Genomic DNA, 24,656 nt, shown 5'->3' on the forward strand with positions numbered 1-24,656 from the left:
ACCATTGCAATGATCGGCCTTGTACACATACCCTTATTTAAAGATTTTGGTAGGATAAGAATGTCTTTTGAGAGGGACCATCGATCTGCTTCAAATGTGTCCTGAAGTTTCTTCTCACTAGAATTTCACGACCTTAAGACACTTATGGGCTGGGCACGATAACTCACGCCTGTAATCCCAGCACTTTGGGAGGCAGAGGCGAGTGGATCACCTGAGGTCATGACTTCGAGACCAGCCTGGCCAACAGGGTAAACCCCATCTCTACTAAAAATACAAAAAAATTAACTGAGTGTGGTGATATGCACCTGTAATCCCAGCTATCCGGGAGGCTTAGGTAGGAGAATCGCTTGAACTCAGGAAGTGGAGGTTGCAGTGAGCCGAGATTATACCATTGCACTCCAGCCTGGGCGACAGAGCGAGACTCTATGTCAAAAAAATTAAAAAGACACTTAAGATTAATTTTTTAGCCTGTATGAGCTGCTCCCTATAATTAATTTTGTAAAATGATCTCCTTTACGTATCTCCCTACAGAATGCCAGTCCCTCCCAAAACTATCTAGATGCAGCCCAACACTCTAACTCACACAAGACTGTCAGAAAGACTTCCAGAAACAAGCAGGCTGGCTACAGCCTTGCTGGCCAACATCTTCTGCATGCAACACAATCACAGCTTAGTCATCACCTGGGGAGGAGCAGTTTTTAGGCGGTGATAGGCCCACATTGTTAATTCATTCCTATGTGCTGAGGATGGCTCAGCAGAAAAAGGGAACTAGACAAAAGAGTAAGACCCCAACAAAGGCCTGAGCTGAACAATGTTGAAAAACAAAGGCCACTTTGGCCTGGATGAGAGTTAATGTGGGTCTGAGAGCAGTGGGTCACAACTGTAATCCCAGCACTTTGGGAGGTCGAGGCAGGAGGATCACGCATTCAGGAATTTGGGACCAGCCTGGCCAACATAGTGAAGCCCCATCTCTAATAAAAATACAAAAATTAGCTGGGTCTGGTGGCGCACGCCTGTAGTCCCAGCTACTCAGGAGGCTGAGGCAGGAGAATTTCTTGAACCCAGGAGGCGCAGGTTGCAGTGAGCCGAGCTTGTGCCACTGCACTCCAGCCTGGGCAACAGAGTGAGACTCTGTCTCAAAACAAAGAGTGAATATGGAAGCTTCCGGGTATTTGTGAGTTCTCTAAGAAGTGAACTTGCAGAGTCACACTCTGTCTGAGCACTCTAATGGAAGTCTTCCAGAAAGTTACCTTTCTGATTAATTTTTTTGCTCCAGAAATATTTAGGCCGGGCATCGTGGCTCACACCTAAAATCTCAGCACTTTGGGAAGTTGAGGCAGGGGGGATCGCTTGAGCCCAGGAATTTGAGACCAGCCTAGCCAACATGGTGAAACCTTGTCTCCTCCAAAACTGTGCAAATTAGCCTGGCGTGGTGGTGCATGGCTATAGTCCCAGCTACTGGGGAGGCTGAGGCCGAAGGATGAATTGTACCCAGGAGGTCAAGGCTGCAGTGAAAGAAGATCATGCCACTGCACTCCAGCCTGGGCAATGGAGTGAGATTCTATCTCAAAAAACAAACAAACAAACAAAAAACAGTAAAAAAATTTTTAGTAAGTTCCAATTGTGTGTCACAATTGTGCCAGGCACTGGGGGCAACAATAAGCAAGACAGACCAAGTCTTTACCACCTTGAAATTTAAGTTTAAGGACCACTCTCTATCAAAGAATCCGGCACTGGCAGTATAGATTGCTGAAGGCCTTTGCCTTCTTTCCACCAGACAACAGAATTTGTGTCCCAGTCACTGCTTCTTCTTCTGCAAAAAATATAGCTTCAGTTTGGTCCACAAATACAGAAGTTGGTCAGAGATATTTTCTTTCAAGAGCACAACAAGTAAAACTTGGCAATACACACTAATTGAATGCACTTCCTTTTTCCCCAGGAGCTCCTGCCACATCTCAGCCCTGCAGGGCAGTCTTCATAAGGGAGGCGAAAGAAGGGCTGTGCACTGGCACTGACAGTTGGATAGGTAGTGCTCAAAGAAGCCTAAACCTCAATATTCTGAGGGAATCTTCAAGATCAAGGTAGACCTGGCCGGATGCAGTGGCTCACGCCTGTAATCCCAGTGCTTTGGGAGGCTGAGGCGGATGGATCACGAGGTCAGAAGTTCAAGACCAGCCTGTCCAACATGGTGAAACCCTGTCTCTACTAAAAATACAAAAAATTAGTTGGGTGTGTTAGTGCATGCCTGTAATCCCAGCTACTGGGGAGGCTGAGGCAGCAGAATCACTTGAACCCAGGAGGCGGAGGTCACAGTGAGCCAAGATTGTGCCATTGCACTCCAGCCTGGGCAACACAGCGAGACTCTGTCTCAAAAAAAAAAACAACAAAAAAAATGGATCACAGATCTCTTTGAAAATCAGTGGCCCCTTTAGACTTTCTGTGCCAAAAAAGTTATGCATTCACCCCAGCACCTAGTTTTGCCTAGTTTATCTGAAGTTTCATGGACATAAGATGTGCCCGAATTTCCCGGAGCTCCAGAGACCCCACATCAAGAATTCCTAGTGTATATAAAAGCCCGTTTGAGCTCTAACATCCATGATTAACAGTCTCTGGGTTGGGTAACTCTGTTGGTTTAAATACAGAGGCAATGACATGCCTGTTTAAGTTCAGGGCAGGTCCCAGTTCAATTCCCATGTGAGTCATTATCTTCCGAAAATGGGAAAACTCTGCTCCATGGCAGTGGACAGAACCTCCAAAACCAGTCAGCTGACACAGCCCATAGTTTCTGAAAAAGACAATACAAAGCTCAAAAATAAGGTGGTTGGATCTATGGCACTGCAACGCGACAACCCAAAGGTTGTGAGGGTTGCTGCCCGCTGCTGACATAGCAGTAATACTCATTGGGCTCCTGCACTTCATATACATCCTCCTCAATGGTATAGATGTTTTCTTCTGAGCGAATTCCCTCTGCTACTGCATTTGCCAATCCTGAGGGAGGGATGTTGGCCAAAGAGATAAGGCTGTGGAAATAAAGTGTTGAAGCTGAGTTAAGCATTTCCCAGGTAACACGGAATCGAGTTAAGAGAATAGGCTTTCCCAAAGAGACAGCAACTAAATACAGTGCATGATCTTTGATCAGATGCTGAACAAGGGGAAAAGCCAAGAAACAGCAATAAAATACTATGGGGAAACAATTGGGAAAATTCCCATTAATTTTAATTTTCTTAGGTATAACAATAGCATTGTGATAGCTCAGAGAATATCTTTATTTCTAGGAGTTACAGGCTGAAGTTTAGGTGAAGTGTCAAGATGTCTGCAATTATGTACACATTTAGATTTTTAAAAAATGGGCCTGGCATCATGGCTCACGCCTGTAATCCTAGCACTTTGGGAGGCTGAGGTGGGTGGATCACGAGGTCAGGAGTTCGAGACCAGCCTGGCCAACATGGTGAAACCCCACCTCTACTAAAGATACAAAAATATTAGCCAGCGTGGTGGAGTGCACCTGTAATCCCAGCCATGTGGGAGGCTGATGCAGAGAATCACTTGAACCCAGGAGGCAGAGGTTACACTACTGCACTCCAGCCTGGGTGACACAGCAAGACCCTGTCACAAAAAAAAAAAAAAAAATTATTAATGCTTTAGATAGCATTCAATGTTCAGAAGTTTTTGTTTTGTTTTATTTGATGCGGGTCTTTCTCTGTCACCCACGTGGGAGTGTAGTGGCACAATCATGGCTCATTGCAGCCTTCATCTCCTGTGCTCCAGCAATCTTTCCACCTAATTTTTCTATTTTTTGTAAAGAAGAGGTCTCATTATGTTGCCCAGGCTGGTCTCGAACTCCTGGGCTCATGTGATCCTCCCACCTCAGCCTCCCAAAGTCCTGGGCTTATAAGTGTAAGCCACAGCACCTGGCCCAGAGTCATTTTTGTAATCCAAATATATTGCATCCCATTCATGTGCCAAACATCACTAAAAGTCTAAAATCTAGTAAGTTACATAAGCCATACCTATTTGAAAGGGATGTGTGTGTGTGCATAATCAGGAATGAAGGTTAAGACAGTAGTCTGTAATAGACTAGCAGTTGTTAGCCCTGACTGTTCATTAGAATCACCTGGAGAGCTTTTAGAACATTATCTATGCTTAGGCTTCATCCCCAGAGATTCTGACTCAGTTGCTCTGGGGTTGGCCCTGCATTAGTACACTTCAGTGCCCGGGTGATTCTAATAGGAAACCAAAGTTGAAAATGCCTGGGCTGGTTTACAGAAATGCTGAGAACTGATACTGGGTGTCTTGCTCACTTCTCTAATGCCAAAGTTCAGCCCAGACCCTGGATATAATAGGAGCTCAATCCGTTGATGTTTCAGTTCATTGGAAAAACCATTAATATCGAGATGAATAAGCATGTTGTATTATTAGGGAGATAAATTGTATACCTTAACTTTAGAACTAAAGAAGCTAAAGGTATCAGGAAGTAAACACAGCAGTATGTTACATTTTCTCTTCGTAACTAGACCTAGAGGAAAAAGGAAGTATAAACTCAGATCTCAAAGCCCTAGGACAGGACTTCTCAGAGTAAAGATCAGACATGTTAAGAGTATGGACTGCCAAGATTCTCACCTTTCCCCAACCCCATTCCATTATTCTTACCTTAAATTCTGTGTCTTCTCTTTGCTATGAGAATACCCTAGATAAAGGGGGAAAGAAAAGTCAATAAAAATGCCTTCATAAAATAAATGAGACAAGAAATCAAACAGGCTCACTGGAGGCATGCATTGTTCAGGGAAATCTGGTCTCACCTTAGACTGAGTTGAATGAAACTCTCAATATGTGCCTTAGATAATTATATGGACTGGCTAGAAAGTAATAATAAAGATGCATTTTTCTTATTTAATAATTATGAGTCCTCTACTATGTGTCTGGCAGTTTGCTTGGCACGAGGAACACAGGAACGTAAAAGTGAATTGTGAGCCCTAATTTCATGAAGCTTACGTTCTCCTGTGGGAGACCAAAGAAATAAAAGAAAACAGTACCCCAGACCCAAGACCAGCCTGACCAACATGGAGAAACCCCGTCTCTACTAAAAATACAAAATTAGCCGGGTGTGGTGGCGTGCACTTGTAATCCCAGCTACTCGGGAGGCTGAGGCAGGAGAATCGCATGAACCCGGGAGGCGGAGGTTGCGGTGAGCCAAGATTGAGCCATTGCACTCCAGCCTGGGCAACAAGAGCGAAACTCCGTCTCAGAAAAAAAAAAAAAAGGAAACAGTAAATAGGAAAAAAAAAAAAATTCAAATGATGATGTATTATAAAGGAAACCAACATCATATTGAAACAGATAATACAGAGGGTGGTCAGGGAAGGACCCTCAGAGATGACCTTTAAGCTCACTTCTGAAATGAGTCAGCCAAGTAGAGAGCCAGAAGGAGCATTCCAGGACGAGGGAACCCTCTGTAAAGATCTTGCTGAGTGCCTGAAACTGAAAACACGGCTGGACTAAGGGAGGGGCCCAAGATAAGGTCTGAAAGGTAGGCTGGGGCTAGGTCTAACAAGACCTTTCCAGTCATAATCAGGAATCTGTATTCGATTCTAAGACCTGTAGGAAACTTAGATTTCCTTAAAGGGCAGAGATGTGATCCTTATTTGTTTTGGGTTTCTTTTAGCCGCTGAAAACAACTTCCTTATCTCATAATTTCCATGTTGTGCGTCAGGAATTCAGGTGTGGCTTACTGGGTACCTCTGGATCAAGGTCTTTCATGATCTCTTTCAAGGTATCTTCTGGGGATGCAGTTTCAAATATTGAAACTGAAAATTTTTCTTTTTCTCTCTCTTTTTTTTTTTTTTTTTTTTTTGGAGACAGGGTCGTGCTTTATTGGCCAGGCTGGAATGCGGTGGCAAGATCATATCCGATTGCAACTTTGAACTCCTGGGCTCAAGGGATCTGCCCATCTCAGCTTCTGAATAGCTAGAATATAGGTGCACACCACCACAGCTGGATAATGTTTAAAATGTTTTTGGGCTAGATGCAGTGGCTCACGCCTGTGATCCTAACACTTTGGGAGGCAAGGCACGCAGATTTCTTGAGCTTGGGAGTTCGAGACCAGCCTGGGCAACATGGCAAAACCTCATCTCTACTAAAAATACAAAAACTAGCCAGGTGAGCTGGCACATGCCTGTGGTCCAAGCTACTTGGAGGCGGAGGCAGGAGGGTCACTCGAACTCGGGAGGTAGAGGTTGCAGTGAGCTGGGATCGCACCACTGCACTGCAGCCTGGGTGAATCTCAATATGTTGCCCAGGCTAGTCTCAAACTCCTGGCCTCAAGTGACTCTCCTGTCTTGGCCTCCCCAAGTCTTAGGATTATAGGCATGAGCCATTGTGCTCAGATATTGATTTGGGTTTTAATATTGGATTAGAAGGAGGAATAAAGAAATGAGAAGATAAATTAAGTAGAGATAATGATGCCTTGGAGTAAGGTAATGGCCAAAAGAGATGCAGAATAATGAAAATACTTTAGATATATGTTGGAGGAAGACTGCAGGAATCTTTTGTTGTTGTTTTTCTTTGAGATAGAGTCTCCCTGTGTCACCCAGGCTGGAATGCAACAGAAAGATCCTAGTTCACAGCCTCAAACTCTTGGGCTCAAAGTGATCCTCCTGCTTCAGGCTCCTGAGTAGCTGGGACTATAGGCGTCCACCACCATACCCAGCCCTAAGGAATCTCAACATCTAAGGATCAGGCAGAAGAACTGAAAAGCAATGGATCAAATAGGAGAATGTCATTTCAGAAGCCAAGAGAAGGACGACCTTCCAGAATGAGTGATCAACTTAAAAGGTTGACTATAATAAAGATAAAGGTATCAGGCTGGGAACGGTGGCTCACGCCTACAATCCCAGCACTTTGGGAGGCCAAGGTGGGTGGATCACCTGAGATCAAGAGTTTGAGACCAGCCTGGCCAACATGGTGAAACCCCCATCTACTAAAAATACAAAATTAGCCAGGCGTAGTGGTGCATGCCTGAAATCCCAGCTACTCAGGAGGCTGAGGTGGAAGAATCACTTGAACCCGGGAGGTGGAGGTTACAGTGAGTCAAGATTGCACCATTACACTCCAGCCTGGGCGACAAGAGTGGCAGAAACCATAACGGTGAGGAGCAGGACAGTCCTGGTTTCAATTCCTATATCTATCAATTAACTGTGTAATGCAGGCAAGTGACCTAACCTTTTAGCATGCTGATTCTCCATTAGAAACATAGGGTAGCTACGAGAATTTAATGCACATAAAGCACTTAGCAGCTTCAGTCCACAGTTAGTGGGGTGACCAACTCATCCCTGTTTTTCTTGGACTGTTCCAGTTTTAGCTCTAGAAGTCTCACATATCTTAGGAACACCCTTTAGTCTTAAGCCAGCTGAGGTGATTGCTCACTCCACACAGACAGTCCCTGTTTGCCTATTAGTAAGAAAGGCTGCTATGTTGTATTACACTCTGGGGCCTAGTGGTACGCACCTGTTGTCACAGCTACTCTGGAAGCTGAGTCAGGAGAAACACTTGAACCCGGGAGGTGGAGGTTGCAGTGAGCTGAGATCACGCCACTGCACTCCAGCCTCCATCTGAAAGAAAGAAAGAAAAAGAAAGAAAGAAAGAAAGAAAGAAAGAAAGAAAGAAAGAAAGAAAGAAAGAAAGAAAGAAAGAAAGAAAGAAAGAAAGAAAGAAAAGTGTGCGAGGTTTTGGGGGTAATGGAAGTATTATTTAGATCTTGATTGTGGTGATGGCTTCCTACTGTAATTCTTCATCAAAATTCATCAACTTGAACACACTTTTTTTTTTTTTTTTTGGAGACTGTCTCACTCTGTGGCCCAGGCTGGACTGCAAAGATGCAATCACAGCTCACTGCAGCCTCCTGGGCTCAAGTGATCCTCCCACCTCAGCCTCCTGAGTAAATGGGACTACAGGTGTGTGCCACCATGCTCACCTCGTTATTATTATTATTACTGTGTACAGACAGCATCCTGCTTTGCTGCCCATGCTGATCTTGGTCTCAAACACCTGGGCTCAACTGATCCTCTCACCTCAGCCTCCGAAAGTGTTGAAATTACAGGCATGAGCCACTGCACCCGGCCATTGTATTTATTTATTTGCTTATTTATTTATATTTTATTACTATTATTTTTTTAAGACAGAGTCTCACTCTTTCGCCCAGGCTGGCATGCAGTAGCATGATCTGAGCTCACTGCAACCTCTACCTGCCAGGTTCAAGTGATTCCCCTGCCTCAGCCTCCCGAGTAGCTGGGATTATAGGCATGCGCCACCACACCCGATTAATTTTGTATTTTTAGTAGAGATGGGGTCTCACCATGTTGGCCAAGCTGGTCTTGAACTCCTGACCTCAAATGATCCACCTGCCTCAGTCTCCCAAAGTGCTGGGATTACAGGCGTAAGCCACCACGCAGGGCCTGTTTTTTGTTGTTGTTGTTGTTGTTTTTCTGTTTTTGTGGGGTTTTTTTTTTTAAGGACAAGTACTTAGAAAAAGCTATGTGCTAAGTACCATGATGGAGGAAAACATTCTGTAACCCCAATCATGACTCAGTGTTTTTTTGTTTTTTTGGTTTTTTTTGAGACGGAGTCTCCCTTTGTCCCCCAGGCTGGAGTGCAGTGGCCAGATCTCAGCTCACTGCAAGCTCTGCCTTTTGGGTTCACGTCATTCTCCTGCCTCAGCCTCCCGAGTAGCTGGGACTACAGGCGCCCGCCACCTCGCCCGGCTAGTTTTTTGTATTTTTTAGTAGAGACGGGGTTTCACCGGGTTAGCCAGGATGGTCTCGATCTCCTGACCTTGTGATCCGCCCGTCTCAGCCTCCCAAAGTGCTGGGATTACAAGCTTGAGCCACCGCGCCCGGCCAATGACCCAGTATTAAAAGGACTTGCAATCTACTCCCAAAGAGGTATGCCTGAGAAACCAGTAACAGAAAAGTGCACAGAAGGGAGTGGTTTTTGCTGCTGTGTTTCCTAATAAACCTAGCATATTCATGAAGTAAAGAAATTGGTTTACTGGAATCAGCCTGCCTGGATTTGAATTCGGTTCTGCCAGGTACTGATGTTGAAACCTTGGGAAGGCAGCTTACTCTAAGCTCGACTTCCCTCCACTGTAAAATGGGATGGCACTATTCCTTACCTCATCAGACAGTAATGATGATAAAATGTATGTAAAACATTTAACGCAGTGCCTGCCTGGCACACAATAAATATTAAATTAAAATTAGCAATTATTGTTAGGATTTGGATGGACAAAAGAGTATTTAGTCTAATCACCTTTGGGTATAAACATGAATTTGCATTTCTATCTAGGTTTCACTGGTTCTCGTTTAAGAATTTGTTACCAGAAGGAGAGAGAAACAAAAAACACTTACATTTGAAAATTAAAGCGCCAAAGATAAGAGCCAGAGCCAGTCCAGCAGAGATCCCTGCTGCGATGTAGATGGCTGTTCTGATGGTTGCTCCAGAGTCCCGTAACTCATTGGTCAATGTGAATATTTGCTATGCAAACACAAACAGGATTTAAGCAGAAAATAGCTAGAAATCGCTTGTGTACTCAGTCTCATGATTTGCGAATTGGACCATCCCTTTTACAACATCACAAGATGGCAGAGTCCTTGAAATCACCTTTCAACTGTCACCTTGGAGCCAACACTTAAGCCAACCCAAGAAAGAGACTCGCTTAACCTTTGGAGTTAGCGGGGAAACAAAATGTGCCCTTCTGTGTTGTGGGTGGAGAAGGAGCTCTTAAGACCCTTCCCCTGCCCCTGCAAAAATTGGTTTTAGAGTGGAGTCTTGTTGGTTCAAGACCCCCTAAGATTCCCCAGAGAGTTTTAGAGTAGTTTCCATTTGGTGTCTTGCTATGAAACCTCTATTTTTCACAAAAAGACAGTGATTCAATAGCCAAGACTTTACAGACAGATGGTCCTGCATTCAAATCCGAGTTCTGAGGCCGGGCACAGTGGCTCATATCTGTAATCCCAGCACTTTGGGAGGCCAAGGCAGGCAGATCACCTGACATCAGGAGTTTGAGACCAGACTGGACAACATGGTGAAATCCAGTCTCTACTAAAAATACAAAACTTAGCCAGGCATGGTGACACATGCCTGTAATCCTAGCCACTGGGGAGGCTGAGGCAGGAGAATTGCTTAAACCCAGGAGGCGGAGATTGGAGAGAGTTGAGATCATGCCCCTGCATGCCAGCCTAGGCAACAGAGTGAGACTCTATCTCAAAAAAAAACAAAAAAACAAAAAAACAAATCCCAGCTCTGCCACTAAGGGCTGAGTAACCCTGTAGAGTTATCAGGAAAATTAAGTGACAGAAAATATAAAATGCTTATTACAGTGCCTGGTACATAACAAATGTTCAATCAGTGGTAGTTATTATTGCTATTGCTCTAGTTAACTTCATTTTCTGAAAACTGAGAGTCACACAAAATAAATTCTGTTTCTAAAATTTCAGTCTATGTTCTCTGTTTTCCTCTTTAAAAACTATGATTAGGCCGGGTGCGGTAGCTCACGCCTGTAATCCCAGCACTTTGGGAGGCCAAGGTGGACGGATCACAAGGTCAGGAGCTCAAGACCAGGCTGGCCAACATGGTGAAACCCCATCCCTACTAAAAATACAAAAATTAGCCAGGTGTGGTGGTGGGTGCCTGTAATCCCAGCAACTAGGGAGGCTGAGGCAGGAGATTTGCTTGAACCTGGGAGGTGGAGGTTGCAGCCAAGATCGCACCATTGCACTCCAGCCTGGGCAACAAAAGCAAAACTCCACCTCAAAAAATAAATAAACAAACAAACAATAATTATAGGCCAGGCCCACACCTATAATCCCAGCACTTTGGGAAGCTGAGATGTGAGGATCACTTGAGGCCAGGAGTTAGGGAGCAGCCTGGGCAACATATTGAGACCCCATTTATACAAAACACACACACACACACACACACACAAAATAATTATAAACATTTTTAAAGTAATGAATTTAAGGAAGTTAAATCTTCCATTTATTCTACATGCATTTACACATTGATTCAATACAGATTACTCCTACAATAACAGGAGTCCTATATGTAAGATATTGTGCATTAAGCATTGTGGGCACATACAGGTCCTTAAAAAGCACTGTTTGATTGCAAAGAGAGAAGAAGCAAATACAAGATGCTGAGCATCAGTTGTGAATACACAGGGAAGAAACTGAGTCAAATAAATGTGGACTCCCGGATATGTCCTCAAGTAATTTTTTTTTTTTTTTTTTTTTTTTTGGAGACAAGGTCTTACCCTGTCACCTAGGATGGAGTGCAGTGGCATGATCACAGCTCATTGCTCATCGTAGCCTCAACCTCCTGTGCTCAAGCAATCCTCCTGCCTCAGCCTCCCAAGTAGCTGGAACTACAGGTATGCCGCACCATGCCTGGCCAATTTTAAAAATATATTTTTTGTAGAGACAGAGTGTCACTATGTGGCCCAGGCTGGCCTCAAACTCCTGGTCTCAAGCAATCCTTCCACCTTGGCCTCCTAAAGTGCTGGGATTACAGGAGTAAGTTACTGTGCCTGGCCTCCTCAAAGAATTTTTAAGTCATTGCTGCAAGTTTGCTTTCTAGTGGTTTTTCTTTTATGACTGAGTTTCACTTTTGTTGCCCAGGCTGGTGTGCAGTGGCGCGACCTCAGCTCACTGCAACCTCCACCTCCTGGGTTCAAGCGATTCTCCTGCCTCAGCCTCCCAAGTAGCTAGTACTACACAGGCACACACCACCACACCTGGCTAATTTTTTGTATTTTTAGTGGAGATGGGGTTTCACCATGTTGGCCAGGCTGGTCTCAAACTCCTGACCTCAGGTGATCCACCATCCTCGGTCTCCCAAAGTGCTGGGATTACCGCGTGAGCCACTGCACCCAGCCAGTTTTTCTTTTATTCTAAGAAGGTAGCAGGGACAGTAAAATTGAGGTTAATTAAGGTATGGTTTTATTTATAGTTAAATACATAAAATTGGCTGGGCGCCATGGCTCATGCCTGTAATCCCAGCACTTTGGGAGGCTGAGGCGGACAGATCACCTGAAGTCAGGGGTTCAAGACCAGCCTGCCCAATGTGGTGAAACCCCGTCTCTACTAAAAATACAAAAATTAGCTGGATGTGGTGGTAGGCGTCTGTAATTCCAGCTACTCAGGAGGCTGAAGCAGGAGAATCGCTTGAACCTGGGAGGTGGAGGTTGCAGTGAGCTGAGATCACACCATTGTATTCCAGCCTGGGCAACAGGAGCGAAACTCCATCTCAAAAAAATAATTAAAATAAAAATACAAAATTAGCCGGGTGTAGTGGCGCATGCCTATAATCCCAGCTACTCAGAAGGTTGAGGCAGGAGAATCGCTTGAACCCAGGAGGCAGAGGTTGAGGTGAGCCAAGATCACACCATTGCACTCCAGCCTGGGCAACAAGAGTGAAACTCTGCCTCAAAAAAAAAACAAAAACAAAAAACAACTTATGGCTTTGAATACTCCTGATTGGTGTCTTGTCATATATAAAGAGGTAAATTTAAATACTCTTTCCCATTTGGGTTGTGATGGAAGCAAGAAGAATGGTATTCTAGGGAGATGAAGAATCTCTGAACCTTCCACAGGATAGACAGTTGTGAAATTGAAGAATAAGAGGGACAAAATGCTAATGTTCCTTCTTTGTGGTTTTCAAGCTCTTACTATATGCCAGGCACTTTACCCGCATCACCTCAGTCCTTCATTACAATAGGGCTATGAGGTTAGAACTGTCATCATCAACATGTTACAGCCGAGGAATCTGAAGCTAAGGGAACTTCAGGCTTTTTACCTCAAGGACAGGGTGGGCATGAAGGAAGTCTAGAGCCATACTTTTCCCCTCCAAGTTGAGCACAACACAGCTCACAAAAAAAGTTACTTACTGTCAGATTTACATCAGGGAGGCTCCCCGGTGTCTGTGTCTCTGCTATAAAAAGAGAAAGAGAAAGTGAGGAAAAACAGCCAATAGAATAGTTAAGAATGTTTTCTTTTATCTAAGTTTTAAAAAAATCTTAATGATGCCTATAATCCTATTTGAAACGAATTCTACTCCATACTCGTCACAATAATTAACGGAGAGACCAACAAAATTTACTGAACACCCAGGAATCAACTTTAGGATGGCCACATTTTTTCATCTAGACAATGAACCCTACTATTTTATGAAATAGAGAATTCTGCCAAGAAGTCCTACTTAAATATGTGCTTTGTTTTTTTTTCACAAGACCCTAATGAGTTCTACAAAAATCCAGGAATATTGATAACACTCAGGCATTATTTATTTACTTATTTTTTTAGAGACAGAGTTTCACTCCGTCACCCTGGCTGGAGCGCAGTGACACGATCTCAGCTCGCTGCAACTTCTGCTTCCCTGGTTCAAGCAATTCTAATCCCTCAGCCTCCCAAGTAGCTAGGACTACATGCATGCACCACCATGCCCAGCTAATTTTTGTATTTTAAGTAGAGACAAGGCCATGTTGGCCAGGCTGGTTGTGAACTCCTGACCTCAGGTGATGTGCCCACCTCAGCCTCCCAAAGTGCTGGGATTACAGGTGTGAACCACCAGGCTTGGCCTTAGGCATTATATTCTAATTAGATTTTTAAAGACAACAAAAATTCACTTCCTTTTTTTTGAGACAGAGTCTCACTCTGTTGCCCAGGCTGGAGTGCAGTGGCACAATCTCAGCTCACTGCAGCCTCCAGTTTCTTTTTCTTTTTTTTTTTTTTTTTTTTTTTTGAGACGGAGTCATGCTCTGTCGCCCAGGCTGGAGTGCAGTGGCCGGATCTCAGCTCACTGCAAGCTCCGCCTCCCGGGTTCACGCCATTCTCCTGCCTCAGCCTCCCAAGTAGCTGGGACTACAGGCGCCCGCCACTTCGCCCGGCTAGTTTTTTGTATTTTTTAGTAGAGACGGGGTTTCACCGTGTTAGCCAGGATGGTCTCGATCTCCTGACCTCGTGATCCGCCCGTCTCGGCCTCCCAAAGTGCTGGGATTACAGGCTTGAGCCACCGCGCCCGGCCCCAGTTTCTTTTTCTTTTTTTTTTTTTTTTTTTTTTTTTTTTTTTTTTTTTTGAGACGGAGTCTCGCTCTGTCGCCCAGCCCAGGCTGGAGTGCAGTGGCGCGATCTCGGCTCACTGCAAGCTCCGCCTCCCGGGTTCACGCCATTCTCCTGCCTCAGCCTCCCGAGTAGCTGGGACTACAGGCGCCCACAACCGCGCCCGGCTAATTTTTTGTATTTTTAGTAGAGACGGGGTTTCACCGTGGTCTCGATCTCCTGACCTTGTGATCCGCCCGCCTCGGCCTCCCAAAGTGCTGGGATTACAGGCGTGAGCCACCGCGCCCGGCCCCCAGTTTCTTTTTCTTCTTTTTCTTTTGGTGAGACAGTCTCACTCTGTCACCCAGGCTGGAGTACAGTAGCATGATCTCGGCTCACTGCAACCTCTGCCTCCCAAGTTCAAGCGATTCTCCTGCCTCAGCCTCCCGAGTACCTGGGACTACAGGGGTGCACCACCACACCCAGCTAATTTTTGTATTTTTAGTAGAGATGGGGTTTCACCATGTTGACCAGGCTGGTCTTGAACTCCTGACCTCAAGTGATCTGCCTGCCTTGGCCTCCCAAAGTGCTGGGATTACAGGCGTGAGCTACCGTGCCGTGCCCAGCCTCCATTTTCTTAAATAAGTTTTGCATTTACTCATGAGAAGGGAGACAGGGTTGCCTACAAATGAAAATAATCACTGTGGCCACAATGTAATAGGAACCAGGGCTTGTGCTAAACTTTCAGTGAAGGAGCTCATTTTAGAGATACTTAGAAGCACTTACTTTAGAACTACTCTTCTAAAGTAGAGACTGACTGTTAGTCCCATTGCACAGATGAAGAAACTGAAAATCAGGGAAGTGAAGTGACTAACCCAAGGTCACACAACTTAGCAAATGACAAAATGGCCTTCCAATTTAAGTCTGCATAGATTTAAATGCACATTCTTAATTATACTGCCTTCACCAGCCTTTACCTCAGTGCTGTCATTATGAAGAGGGTCACATTGCCCAGCCACCTACTCACCATCTTTCCTTCCTGTTCATTTGTTTATTTCATCTGCAGATCTATTCCATGAATATGCACTACGCCCTTACTCTAGGCACAGGAGACAGAGCAGGGAACAAGAGGGGCACAGGCCCTGACCTCATGAACGCTGAATTCTAAAAATAAGTACCTTGCCAGCTCTTGGGAAACTAAGCGTGCTTACTCATTTTTATGGCTGAGTCAGAGATGTCGAAACTTCTTAAATGTCATAGTCACCTTCTGGAAGCCTTAAAGTCGGAACCCTTTAATGTGTATAAAGGGTTTGACTAAATGCTGGTTTAACAAACTATAGTTTAAATATTATAAAGGCATAGCCTCAGCCTAAAATTATTGAAGAAAATAAAGATTATGTTCCACTTACTTTTGCCCTAATTACCAGAAAAAAATTTAAAGTATAAAAACCACAGGCCGGGTGCGGTGGCTCACGCCTGTAATCCCAGCACTTTGGGAGGCCAAGGCAGGCGGATTACGAGGTTAGGAGATTGAAACCATCCCGGCCAACATGGTGAAACCCTGTCTCTACTAAAATACAAAAAATTAGCCAGGCGTGGTGGTGCACGCCTGTAGTCCCAGCTACTCAGGAAGTTGAGGCAGTGGAATCGCTGGAACCCAGGACGTGGAGGTTGCAGTGAGCCAAGATGGCGCCATCGCGCTCCAGCCTGGTGACAGAGCAAGACTACTTCTCAAAAAAAAAAAAAAACCTTCATCAGTACAACTGCTAAGTAAACATGAATCTTAAGTGCACATAAGATTTTCAACTGTAAATCCAGTTTCAGCCTCCCTATAATTATTTTTCTTGATAAAAATGGTAAAAATAACTTCTTTTTAAACTTCATTTTGCTATGAAAATGATCAGTAAAATCAAGCACTGTTGTGTTATTACAGCATTTTTTCACACAGATTTGGCCACCAACCAAGATGGATGGGACAGTTGAAGGGAGTGGCAATGTTCTTTCTGGAGAACCCAAGATTTGCCTCAGGGGACAGGTAGCAGTGAAGGTGAGATGTGATGGCCTTAACAGTGTATAAATTTAGTAGTTACCATCTATTCGGCACTTATTAGGTGCCAGACATGGTGCTTAGCACCGTATACATACAATCTCATTTAATCCTCAACCACAATAAGTAGCTACTACTATTTTCCCCATTTTTCAGATGACAATACTGAGTCTGACAGACCCACTTTGCCCAAGATCACACAGCTATTAATTGGGAAAGCTAGGATTTAAAGCAGATCTACTCCAGAGCTGAGGACTCACCTGTGACCCAGTCCTTCCTCCTTCAGGTAGAAGAGAAGTTACATTTGTTCTGTGTTCAAATTCCAGGCCCTTGGATCTCTTACTTTTAAAGGCTCTACTCCTTTTTTTTTTTTTTTCTGAGAAAGGGTCTTGCTCTGTTGCCCAGGCTTGGAGTACAGTGGCACCAACTCGGCTCAGTGAATCCTCAGCCTCCTGAGTTCAAACAATATTCCTGCCTCAGCCCCCTCAAGTAGCTGGGACTACAGGCCCATGCCACCATGCCTGGCTTTTTTTTTTTTTTTTTTTGAGATGGAATCTTGCTCTGTTTTCCAGGCTTCAGGACAGTGGTGAGATCTCAGCTCACTGCTCCCAGGCTCAGATGATTCTCCTGCCTCAGCCTTCTGAGTGCCTGGAATTATAGGCATGCACCACCACGCCCAGCTAATTTGTGTATTTTCAGTAGAGATGGGTTTTCACCATGTTGGCCAGGCTGGTCTCAAACTCCTGACCTCAGGTGATCCGTCTGCCTTGGCCTCCCATAGTGCTGGGATTACAGGTGTGAGCCACTGCACTCGGCCTAATTTTTTGTATTCTTAGTAGAGATGGGGTTTTGCCATGTTGCTCAGGCTGGTCTCAAACCCTGAGCTCCAGTTATCTGCCCACCTTGGCCTCCCATAGGGCTGGGATTACAGGTGTGAGCCATTGTGCCCAGCCCCATTTTTATATTAAATGCTCCCACATCCCACATTTTGAGTTGGTTTACCAGCAGCCAATTTACATAATGTTACATATTATAGACAAGCCATTAAATATCCATAAATTTCAATTTTTTATTTTATTTTCCTATTTTGGAGCTACTGACATACTTTTGGTTGTTTCAATATTTTTTCTCAGTCAGGCCCTTGAGAAGCTCAGAGATTCGAGGTATTGTGCCAATATTCCCATTTTTGTTGCCCTAGAGGGAAGGAACTAACAAGCAAAAACTAAAGGGAAGGCTGGGCGTGGTGGCTCAAGCCTGTAATCCCAGCACTTTGGGAGACCGAGGCAGAGGGATCACCTGAGGTCAGGATTCGAGACCAGCATGGCCACCATGGTGAAACCCGGTCTCTAATAAAAATACAAAAATTAGCCGGGCTTGGTGGCACGCAACTGTAATCCCAGCTACTCAGTAGGCTGAGGCAGAAGAATTGCTTGAACCCGGGAGGCAGAGTTTGCAGTGAGCCAAGATTGTGCCACTGCACTCCAGCCTGGGTGAGAAAGTGAGACTCCCTCTCCAAAAAAAAAAAAAAAAAAAAAAAAAAAAAGAAAAGAAAAGAAAAGAAAAAAGAAAAACTAAAGGAAAGAAGACTTCTGTCCGTGGTAGAGACAAGCATAAGTAAATGCACCACCTCAACAGGGAGTAAATTCCATCTACAGCAAATGCCCACTCAGTGGTGATTTGGCAAAAAGTACTGGCCAAGTGCGGTGGCTCCTGCCTGTAATCCCAGCACTTTGGGAGGCCAAGGCGGTTGGATCAGGAGGTCAGGAGATCGAGACCATCCTGGCTAACATGGTGAAATCCTGTCTCTACTAAAAATACAAAAAAAAAAAAAATTAGCTAGGCCGGGTGGTGGGCGCCTGTAGTCCCAGCTACTCAGGAGGCTGAAGCAGGTGAATGGCGTGAACCCTGGAGGCAGAGCTTGCAGTGAGCTGGGATGGCGCCACTGCACTCCAGCCTGGGCGACAAAGCGAGACTCCGTCTCAATTTAAAAAAAAAAAAAGAAAGTACTGAAGCACAGGATGGGAAAGTGAGACTAAATGACCCTTGAAATCCCTTCTAGGACTATGGTTGTAGGATTCTTTAAAATATAACAATGGCATACAATAAGTATCTGGTATGACTTTATTAACCCACAATGTGGATGATCATCTGTCCCCACCATAGTTTCCTCTCTAATTGCATAAAAGATGTTGGCTACCAATCACTAAAGACTAACCAAAGACTGAAACTTTGGAGAGCTAAAACTAGTAACTATAGTAATAATAAACAGTTGAGTGCTTTCTATGGGCTGGGTACTAGCCTGAGCATTTTACATACATTATCATGTTTATACATTACAACAACCTCATGACATGGGCACTGGAATTATCCTCATTATAGAGATGAGCAAACTGAGCTTCAGAGAATTTGAGCAACTTGACTGAGGTCACAGAGCTAGCAAGAATAGCTGAAATTAGAACCCATTCCACCTTTCACTGAAGTAGTTTAACCACAATCTCATTCTGCCTTCTGATCTTATAATATTAATGACAACAGCTAACATGTACTGAGTACAAATTGTGGTCAGACATTGGGCTACACGTTTTAGACATTTTCTTTTTTTTCTTTTTCTTTTTTTTTTTTTTTTTTTTGAGACGGAGTCTCACGCTGTTGCCCAGGCTGGAGTGCAGTGGCGCGATCTCGGCTCACTGCAAGCTCCGCCTCCCGGGTTCACGCCATTCTCCTGCCTCAGCCTCCTGAGTAGCTGGGACTACAGGCGCCCGCCACCGCGCCCGGCTAGTTTTTGTATTTTTAGTAGAGACGGGGTTTCACTGTGGTCTCGATCTCCTGACCTTGTGATCCGCCCGCCTCGGCCTCCCAAAGTGCTGGGATTACAGGCTTGAGCCACCGTGCCCGGCCGACATTTTCTTATTTAAAGCCCATAAGGTGTGATTTATGAGATTTATGACATTGTGAGATAGGACTCACCTATTAACCTCATTTTACAGAAGAAAAAAAAATGGAGCTCCAGAGAGATTAGGAGAGACCAGGACACTGACAAGAAATGACTTAAAATTAACCTTCATGATCAATGTGACCTGACTTCTACTTTCTGCCCAATGTTCTCATCTGGAGCACCCTAAGTACATCCTTGCTGAATTACATGAAGAATTTAACTATTCCTTCTGAGGCTGGAATCCAGGGAAGCTGATGGGCTTTATTCTAGCTAAAAGGCATCCTAGAAATCACCTAATCCAATGTGTCAGTTCCCAAACACAGACTGGCACCAGTTCATGATGAAACGTCGCCAGTCCAGGGTCAACCCGAAAATGTGGACAAAGTAATGAGCATTTCATCCAATTTAGTTAACATTTAAGTAAAATTAAAGACTATAAAGTTTATTAACTTTTTTTAAAAGTTAAAATTCGAGCAAAATAATCCTAAACCAGAGCATCTTTTTCCCAGCACAGGTGTGTCTCCACTACTTCCCTCTTCTCAAACACTATTTCAGGTGCACAGAGACGTCCATGCCTCCACTCTCACACTGTTTTCTCATGTTTTTTCCCACATTCAAAATCCTCTGAATTCAGAGCCAGCTAAAGACTCCCTCCTCTGCCCCATGCATAGTTACCTGGGCCATGTTCCCCGGTGGTAAGCATCCTTGGAAAGGCTGAAGTCAAGTCTCTCTGCAGAGTTGGTGCAGGGGTGACCTTGGCTAATGTCAGAAACCAACATAAAGATGAAAATTATCTGAGAGCAGAAAGCTTATTTCAGGGAATCAAAAGGGCAGCAGAAAAAAAATGCGAAAGACCATTAAGAAAGAGAAATACAGCCTCAGCTTCCAAACCTGCCTGGATACCTACATTGAGAGTGTATCACACACTTCAAATGTTTGACAAAGGTAAGATGCAGTCATCATTGTGACATTCTGATTATTAATAGTGGAACTAACAGCCACGCAAATGGTCATAATTACAGGTTGAAGACCCCTTATCTGAAATGCTTGAAATCAGAAATGTTTCAGATTTTGAATTTTTTTGGATTTTTTTTTTTAAACGGAGTTTTGCTCTTGTTACCCAGGCTGGAGTGCAATGGCACGATCTCGGCTCACTGCAACCTCCACCTCTCGGATTCAAGCAATTCTCCTGCCTCAGCCTCCTGAGTAGCTGGGATTAGAGGCATGTGCCACCACACCCAGCTAATTTTGTATTTTTAGTACAGACAGGGTTTCTCCATGTTGGTCAGGCTGGTCTCGAACTCCCAACCTCAGATGATCCGCCCACTTTGGCATCCCAAAGTGCTGGGATTATAGGCATGAGCCACCGCGCCCAGCCATTTTTAAAAAATTTTTAGTATCTGCACTATACTTATGCTCCAATGAGCAGAATGCTCCAATGAGCATTTCCTTTGAATGCCATATCAGTGTCCAAAAAGTTTTGGATTTTGGAACATTTCAGATTTTGGTGCATTTCAGGTTTGGGATGCCCAACTTATAAATGCTTTTCATAAAATATTATCACGCAAAATCCTTCTAATGGCCCACATGATAGGTATTATTGTCATATTTTACAGAGGAGGAGGTCACAGCGTTTCAATAACTTGCTCAGGATTATATAGCTAGTAAGAGGCAGAGTTAGATTTAAACTCAGCTCTATCTGGGCACAAAGTATATGTTATAGAAATCTTAAGTCTGTTCACCTCCCAGCGTACATGCACAACCCAGCAGTTCATCGTGCTGGCTGCACCAGGGGTAAAATCACCTGAGGAAGACTCTGTAAAAAGCTAATGCTTAGGATCTACCTCCAGAGACGCTGATTTCTCTGGGTTTTGGTAGTGGGTTCTTTTTCTTCTTCTTTTTAAGAGATGGGGTAGTCACACTATATCGGCCAGGCTGGTCTCAAACTCCTGGCCTCAAGTGATCCTCCTGCTTCAGCCTCTCAAAGTGTTGGGATTATAGGCATGAGCCACCATACCTGGCATCTGTAGTTGTTCAAAAACTCTCTATGTGATTCTAATGAGAGTCAGGGTCTGTAACCACTGATCTAGGTCTTTCTTCCCATCTATACATTCCACCCATGAGTTTTTGGTTTTCTTTTTTTTTTTTTTTTTTTTTTTTTTTTTTTGAGACAGAGTTTCACTCTTGTCACCCAGGCTGGAGTGCAATGGCGAGATCTCGGCTTACTGCAACCTCCGACTCCCAGGTTCAAGTGATTCTCCTGCTTCAGCCTCCCGAGTAGGTAGAATTACAGGCTCCTATCACTATGCCCAGCTAAGTTTTTGTGTTTTTAGTAGAGACAGGGTTTCACGCTGTTGGCCAGGCTGGTCTCGAATTCCTGACCTTGTGATCCTCCCGCCTCAGCCTCCCAAAGTGCTGGGATTAGAGGTGTAAGCCACAGCACCTGGGCACACCCATGAGTTTTAAAACAGATGGAAGGTGTTAAATATCACTGAGCATCACTGATGTGGCCTGTTAAACTTTAGGTCTTGGCGGCCCACCTCCAGGGGCTATAATTAGGGAAGTCAGAGGTGAGAACAATCAGTACCTTTAATATGATCCACAGATAAATCTTATTCATAAAGAAGGCATGCAAAGGTCCACCCACCTGGTTTGATGACGACCAACTTCAGGTTATGTTTTTCATCATTCATTATGCCTGGGATTTGGATCCGGCAGCAGTAGACCCCACTGTCTGCTAGAGTCACATTCTCTATGGTCAGGGACACATCCCCTTTGTGGAAATCCCCCTTTAGCCAGTATCTGCCGGATGTCCGATCATTCACATCCCTGTTTTCGGTCCTGAGCACCACGTTGCTACAGTCAAACACAGGACAGGCTCCTTTGCCCCAGCATACGGGCACGAGGTTCCCTGGCGGGGCTGGAGTGTAGGAGCAGGGCAGATAGGCATTCTGACCCACCTCTGCTATGTATTCCACTTCTGAGGACCCTGAATAGACAGAAGGAGAGCCAAGGCTCAGGCAGTGAGTGAGGTTACTCCATTTCAGGAAAACTGCAAGCAATGCCTTACAGAATAAAGGGGAAGCCACTGCTGCAGTCCTGTTTGGAGGATGATTCACTGCGACAGTGCTTCTCAGATGTAAAAGCCATCAGAATCACTGGGAAGCTTTGCAAAAACACAGATGGCTGGGCTCAACTGCTAGAATTCCTGACTTGGTCGGTCTGTGGTGGAGCCTGAGAACTTTTGTTTCTAACAAGTTCTCAATGTGGCTGAAGTGGCTGGTCCCAGAACCTCACTTTCAGAAACACTGCCCTAGGAAAGAATTGTGGCCCAATTCTGTGAACATGGGAGAACAGGGCTGATGGAAACAGACAATCAGAAAATTGGTCATGGTCAGCCAGGAAATGGCCCACCCATCTGGGCTACTTGTTTGTTCATCAACAAAGGGAGGCTCCCCTAACATACATCTCTTTTTAAGCAGCAAGTGCACAGTAAATAAAAACTCTTGGTTAAACAAGAATCTTGTGTATTTGAAACTACTCATGGAGTTGTTTTAAGGTTTAAAGTTGTGAAAAGAAATTAAATTTTGGGACCCCAAACTCATTTAGCCAAAGGGAAAAGTCAAGCTGGGAACCGGATCACGGAAACCTGCCTCCTCCTTTTGATTCCTGAATAAGATGGCTACAGGATGAAAGGCTGCACGCCTCCGCCATATTTTGCTCACAAGGAAATTCCTGCTCAGTTTTGCGATGCAGATTGATAGCTCACCTTTACCGGCGTGGTCACCCCGGCCAGACACAAATGAGTATCTGATTGTTACCCTACCCCATTTTGTCTGTGTTACCTAATGTAAAATGCAGATTCCCACATTTTTCCTCTGCCCTTTTTTCTTTTTTTTTTTTTTTTTTTGAGATGGAGTCTCGCTCTGTCGCCCAGGCTGGAGTGCAGTGGCTGGATCTCCGCTCACTGCAAGCTCCGCCTCCCGGGTTTATGCCATTCTCCTGCCTCAGCCTCCCCAGTAGCTGGGACTACAGGCACCCGCCACCTCGCCCGGCTAGTTTTTTTTTTTTTTTTTTTTTTTTTTTTAGTAGAGACGGGGTTTCACCATGTTAGCCAGGATGGTCTTGATCTCTTGACCTCGTGATCCACCCGTCTCGGCCTCCCAAAGTGTCCCCTTTTTTTTAATGTGAGAACTGAGTGCTTCTCAATATCCCACCTTGTCCCCTTTAAATTTGGAGCCCTCAAAATCATCTTCTGAGAAAGGCATAGACCTGTTTCCCAGGTGCCTCCTTAACTTTGGCAAACAAATCTCCTAAAATGATTGAGACTTGTCTCGTCATTTTCCTCAATTGACAAAGTTAATTCCATTTTAAAAACCTATACATATTTTATATATGATAAAACATTCATTATATATTTTCTTTTGATTTTTTATTTCCCTTTTCTTTTTTCACATGACTCAACTACAGTAAAAACATTCAAACACTATCAAAGGTGTATGAAAAAGTGGCCGGGCGCGCAATGGGTCACGCCTGTAATCCCAGCACTTTGGGAGGCTGAGATGGGCAGATTACTTGTGGCCAGGAGTTTGAGACCAGCCTGGCCAACATGGTAAAACCCTGTCTCTACTAAAAATTAAAAACATTAGCTGGACGTGATGGTGCACACCTGTGATCCCAGCTACTCGGGTGCCCGAGGCAGGAGAATCGCCTGAACTCAGGAGGCGGAGATTGCAGTGAGCCGAAATCATGCCACCACTGCACTCCAGCCTGGGCAATAGAGTGAGACTCCATCTCAATTAGAGAAGAGAAGAGAAGAGAAGAGAAGAGAAGAGAAGAGAAGAGAAGAGAAGAGAAGAGAAGAGAAGAGAAGAGAAGAGAAGAGAAGAGAAGAGAAGAGAAGAGAAGAATATGCCTTACTCTCCCAACTCTTTACCATTCTCTGGTTCCTTTTCCTAGAGACTATACATTAAGAAATGTCCACATATTCCTGCTCCCCGACAATGCACACACACAAATAGAAGCCTAATATATGCATTATTCTGTACCTTTCTTTTCTTTAATAACATTATAATTTTGAGACATTCTATACCAGTATGTTTCCTCAGATTCACTGTTTGTATCATGATTATATCACATTTATTTACCCACTCCTTCACTGATGGACATTTACGTTGCTTCCAAGCTTTTGCTATTACAAACAACATTACAATGGCCATCCTTGTATCTCCTCCTTGTCCTCTGTACAGCACCACTGTCTCATTGTAAATATCCATGCTCAGACTTACTTGTAAGTAACAGCAGCAGCAGCAGCAGCAGGACACAGTCAAAGGGAAGATGTGAAAACATGGAGCTTGCAGAAGAAAAGTCAGAGGACACCTCTGTTAGGCACAGTTTTAACTCTCCAAATGGACTGGGTACTTCTTCCAGCTGTCTTCTCCACAATCACATGAGCGGTGCCGCCCCCGCTGAGTGCTAGCTCAGCACACCCGGGTGTCTGACTGCCAGTGATTCTTATAATAACACTGCCAGGTCTATAGTCACATTAAAGGAAACCAAAGTTCTCTGTCATGCCATGCTACACACA

At 44.5% G+C, this 24,656-nt stretch overlaps 1 protein-coding gene across 1 annotated transcript; it reads right to left on the reverse strand.

Moving 5' to 3' along the window:
• Window positions 1–1,591: 1,591 nt before the first annotated feature.
• HAVCR2 (hepatitis A virus cellular receptor 2) lies at window positions 1,592–24,479 on the reverse strand. Its single transcript, XM_015141316.3, has 7 exons — window positions 24,358–24,479; window positions 21,717–22,058; window positions 19,745–19,828; window positions 12,938–12,981; window positions 9,402–9,528; window positions 4,651–4,687; window positions 1,592–3,020 (listed from the first exon to the last, which is right to left on the reverse strand). The coding sequence occupies exons 1-7, from the start codon at window positions 24,416–24,418 to the stop codon at window positions 2,828–2,830; spliced, it is 888 nt and encodes a 295-aa protein (XP_014996802.3). The 5' UTR covers window positions 24,419–24,479; the 3' UTR covers window positions 1,592–2,827.
• Window positions 24,480–24,656: the final 177 nt, after the last annotated feature.

The sequence above is a fragment of the Macaca mulatta genome, chromosome 6 (genome assembly GCF_049350105.2).
Source record: "Macaca mulatta isolate MMU2019108-1 chromosome 6, T2T-MMU8v2.0, whole genome shotgun sequence".
Taxonomy (NCBI): Eukaryota; Metazoa; Chordata; class Mammalia; order Primates; family Cercopithecidae; genus Macaca; species Macaca mulatta.